At 43.8% G+C, this 4456-nt stretch overlaps 1 protein-coding gene across 1 annotated transcript; it reads right to left on the bottom strand.

Moving 5' to 3' along the window:
• Positions 1-469: 469 nt before the first annotated feature.
• On the bottom strand, positions 470-4231 carry LOC145350697 (putative G-protein coupled receptor 139). Its single transcript, XM_080199907.1, has 3 exons — positions 4207-4231; positions 3847-4002; positions 470-1374 (listed from the first exon to the last, which is right to left on the bottom strand). The coding sequence occupies exons 1-3, from the start codon at positions 4229-4231 to the stop codon at positions 470-472; spliced, it is 1086 nt and encodes a 361-aa protein (XP_080056033.1).
• Positions 4232-4456: the final 225 nt, after the last annotated feature.

The raw sequence follows: 4456 nt of genomic DNA on the forward strand, positions 1-4456 counted from the left end.
CATTTCTCCAACTCTGACTATTTGTCCATCCTTCACTTGTGTTTAGTGCCTTCCACCATTGGGATGCTGCTCTGGGATTCCCCCTTTAAACATTTTCATCTTGCTCTCTCCTTCTTTACACTGCTAGTTAAAGTCTAACCCTTAAAGTGATCTCTCTGAATCTTTCCTTCTATGGGGTCAGTTTTTGATTGATTATCCTGCTGGGAAGAGCTTTGGGTATTTTGCTGCATGAATGGCAAGATAGAAACAAAATAAATAATTGTAGCATTGTTTTCATGAGAATGTTTGATATTTTATTGCTATTTCAGTATCATAGCTGAAGTATCAGTGCAATGAATGTACAATGGATAATTTCTACAAATAATTAAGTATTAACTTGGCCTAATAAATAAAATAAGATAAAGTGCTTGAGGAAATATTTTGCTTTTTGAATCACATAGGGTTACTAATGCTGGAAACTATTTGGCGCTTACTGATGTTTGATTGATCTGGTGATCAAAGTGATTGGACGTTTCAAGACATATTGCAAATCCTCTCTGAACTTCCTCTGGGTGACAGCATAAATGAGAGTGTTTGTACAGCAGCTCAAGAGCTGCAGCATGAAGCCAATTTCCTGGGCACATAGTGACATAATGGAAAGAGCAAAATTGCGAACACCAATCCGTACATATATTGAATTCACCATGAAGACCATCCACAGCAAAATGAAATTACCTGATATGACAAACAGCAAAATAATGGAATTTCTCCGGCTCTCCAATTCCAAATCTTTCTGACCTCCCGCACCATTTGGGCTCCGGATTCTCTGACGGGCTCTGTTGGCCACCAAGATGTTTCTGACAGTCAAAGAATTGAGCAACAGAATCAGAAAGAATGGGAGTCCTGGGGTGAGGACGTGATGGGCTGACTGAATGGCCGACCAGAATGGTGTGTAGAAAGCCTCGTTTGTTATGTAGCAAAACCATGAGTAAGGGAGAAGGGTGTATCCATCACCAAGGATGAAGTACCAGAAAATGTTCTTCAAGCAACAGGTGGTTGTCACCGCAGTGATAATCACAGCTGCCTTTTTCTTGGTGCAGTGTTTGGCTTTCAGCTTCGGGCAGCAGATGGCCACATATCGGTCGATGGTGAAAGTCACAGTGAACCAAACAGAGCAATCAGTGACAGCATAGAGCAACACAGCATGGATATTACACACTTTCAGCTTGGTCACAAAGTGAAACTGAGAAGAGAAAACAATGGGGAGCCGCCGCATGATCAGATCCACGATGATGATCAGCAGGTCTGTCACTGACATCGCCATCAAGTAGTGGTTGACACAACTGGACAGACCACATTTTCCCCGGGACAAGATAACAAGCGTTACCACATTCACTGTGTCCGGATAAGAAAAGAACGAATTAGAAACCAGGCTCAGAACATTCTGAAGGAATTGCTGTGTACAATTCACAAATTAACCAAATTATTTTAATGGCAATGGCAATGGGTTTTACAGGAAAGAGAGGAGATAATAAAACCAACAGCAAAAAAGGAGGCCATTCAGCCCATTGTGTATTTGTGAGCTCTCAAAAAGAGCCATCCAATTAGTCCGACTCTCCTGCTATTTCCCTTTGTCTCTGCAAATGTTTCCCTTCAATATTTATTCAATTTACAAATGGAAGTTAATTCGGAGTCTGCTTCCACCTCTCTTTGAGATTGTGCATTCCAGCTGAGAATAACTCACGTCAGACAAAAAAAATCTCTTCCTCTCTTTCCTTGTCAATTACCTTAAACCTGCATCTTCCTCCAACCCTCCCAACTGTCGCAAAGTGTCGAAGGACAAAGCTATCAACACATCTCCAACCTTGAACACCTCTATAAATTCTCCCCTTAACCCTTTGTGTTCCAAGGAGAACAATCCCAGTTTCTCCAGTCTCTCCACATCATTGAAGTTCCTCATCCCTTGTCCCAGTCTAGTAAATATCCTATTGCTGGCACTTAGAGGGTGACTTATTTTACTTTTACCAAGAAAACCAAACAGAAGGCCTTGTTAAAGGTACACAGGAAATTGATCAGAATGATAGATACCCCAGGTTATCTATTTATCATTTATATAGATGATCTGGAGGAGGGAACCGAGTGTAGGGTGTCGAAATTTGCTGATGACACCAAGATTGGGGGAAAGGCAAATTGTGCGGAGGGTGTGGAGAGTCTGCAGAAGGATCTAGATAGGCTGGGCGAATGGGCCAGGAAATGGCAAATGGAATTTAATGTTGGCAAGTGTGAGGTGGTCCACTTTGGTAGGAAGAATGGTAGGAAGGACTATTACTTACGTGGCGAAAAACTGCAGCAGGCGACGGTGCAGAGGGACCTCGGGGTCCTTGTGCATGAGTCGCAAAAACCCAGCCTGCAGGTGCAGCAGGTGGTCAGGAAGGCGAATGGGATGCTGGCCTTCATAGCGAGGGGGATTGAATATAAAAGTAGGGAGGTCTTGCTGCAGCTGTATAGGGCATTGGTGAGGCCGCAGCTGGAGTACTGTGTGCAGTTTTGGGCGCCGCACCTGCGCAAGGATATTTTGGCCTTGGGGGGAGTGCAGAGGAGGTTTACTAGGCTGATACCGGAGTTGAGGGGGTTGAGCTATGAGGAGAGGCTGAATAAACTAGGCTTGTACTCGTTAGAGTTTAGAAGAATGAGGGGAGATCTCATTGAGACGTATAAGATGATGAATGGGATGGATAGGATAGAGGTGGAAAGACTCTTCCCGCTCAAAAAAGACAGTAGGACTAGGGGGCACAGCCTCAAGATAAAGGGGGGGCGGTTTAGAACGGAGTTGAGGAGGAACTTCTTCACTCAAAGGGTGGTGAATCTCTGGAATTCTCTGCCCGTTGAAGTGGTGGAGGCTGCCTCGCTAAATATTTTTAAGAAGCGGGTTGATGGGTTTTTGATAAGAGAGGGGATTAAGGGTTATGGGGAGAGGGCGGGAAAGTGGAACTGAGCCACGACAGATCAGCCATGATCTTATTGAATGGCGGGGCAGGCTCGAAGGGCCAGATGGCCTACTCCTGCTCCTATTTCTTATGTTCTTATGTTCTTATTATCTAAGAACAGGCAATAAATCCTGCCCTTGCATTTGATGAATAAAATTACCTCAGCTGCCCACTAGATGTCACTGCCTCACAGGAGCAGCCCAGACACTGTGGGAGATAGTGGAATTTGAGTTTATTTCTGGATAGAGACCACAACAAGATATTGTAATCTAAAGAAATTAGAAAAGGAAAAACGCTAATCCCAAACATTGGAAAACACAAAGCAGGAATTGAGAGCCGGCAGGTCAGAAAAGGACTAAGGATATTGAAAAGAGAAGCAAAAGATACTGACATTGTCTCGCAGAAAAAGGCTGAAACAAAATGAGGTCAATCGAGAGAAAATGTTGAGTTGATTGAAGTCAGGATTGGATTTAGTTGCAGATCCATTAAAGCAAACAGCATGCACTTCCCAGCATACAACACACCTTAAAATTCACAAGAAATTGTTAAAATATTAAGAACACCTTACCCAAGCCTATCCTCCCCACAAGCCTATGCATTTACTCTGGCCAATCCACCTAATCAACACATCTCTGGACTGCTGAAGGCAACCAAAGCATCCAGAGGAAAGCCATGCAGGCATGGGGAGAAGGTGCAATCTCCACACTGTTACCCAAGGCTGGAATTGAACCAGGGTCCCTGGCGCTGTGAGGCAGCAGTGCTACCTACCGTGTCACCGTACTGCCCAGCTGTCACTGGAATATTGAGAGCACTGATGATGGGATGTGACTGAACAGGAAGAGCAGTGTTAGTTATAGAATGGATGATTGTAAAGACTTACCAGGAAGACCAATGGAAATAAGAATTGGATAGTAATACTTCTGTATATCATAAAGTGTCCAAAGCACCAATGCACTCATCTCTGAGAGAAAACACAACTCCTGGTTTCTGTCCAAGTTCCACAGATGCTTTGCAGTGATACGTTTAACGGAATCTCCTATATGTAGCAGAGGAAAGCGTTCAAGTGAAAGATTGGTTCAGGAGTAAATTGCATTACTTACAGTCATTGAATAAACAAATTCACTTAACCCCTTCCCAGGCAAGTATTTTTTCCAGAGCCAAGTCAAGTTACTGTGTTAAAGCAAAATGCTGCATGTGTGGGAAATCTGGAAAAAAAACAAAAAATGCTGGATAAACTCACCTGGAGTGGAAATGTTGACCACCATTATCCCAAAAAAGCTGAACTGAAGAAGAAACTATTTTGGATCACAACAGTTCTGAGAGGTCAGCTTCTCACCAGAATCTCCGCACTCTGTGCAATGCAGAGGGCCCAGTTGTGAATCTCATTAAACACAGGGGGTGAGGGCAAAGAGCTTGAAGTCATTGGGATAGAGTGAAACCCCATGCACGCGCACATCGCATGCATGGAAAAGACCTCCTGGCACCCAAAT

Source organism: Carcharhinus amblyrhynchos, chromosome 12 (genome assembly GCF_965287045.1).
Source record: "Carcharhinus amblyrhynchos chromosome 12, sCarAmb.v2.hapA, whole genome shotgun sequence".
NCBI classification, from domain to species: Eukaryota; Metazoa; Chordata; class Chondrichthyes; order Carcharhiniformes; family Carcharhinidae; genus Carcharhinus; species Carcharhinus amblyrhynchos.

Excerpts from the sequence above, each read along its gene's own strand:
- LOC145350697 (XM_080199907.1), bottom strand. The coding sequence starts at position 4,231 with ATGGTGGTCAACATTTCCACTCCAG. Across the intron at positions 4,003-4,206 it reads GGTCAACATTTCCACTCCAG|GAGATTCCGTTAAACGTATC; the intron begins GTGAGTTTATCC and ends TGCTACATATAG. Across the intron at positions 1,375-3,846 it reads TATTTCCATTGGTCTTCCTG|TGAATGTGGTAACGCTTGTT; the intron begins GTAAGTCTTTAC and ends ATCCGGACACAG.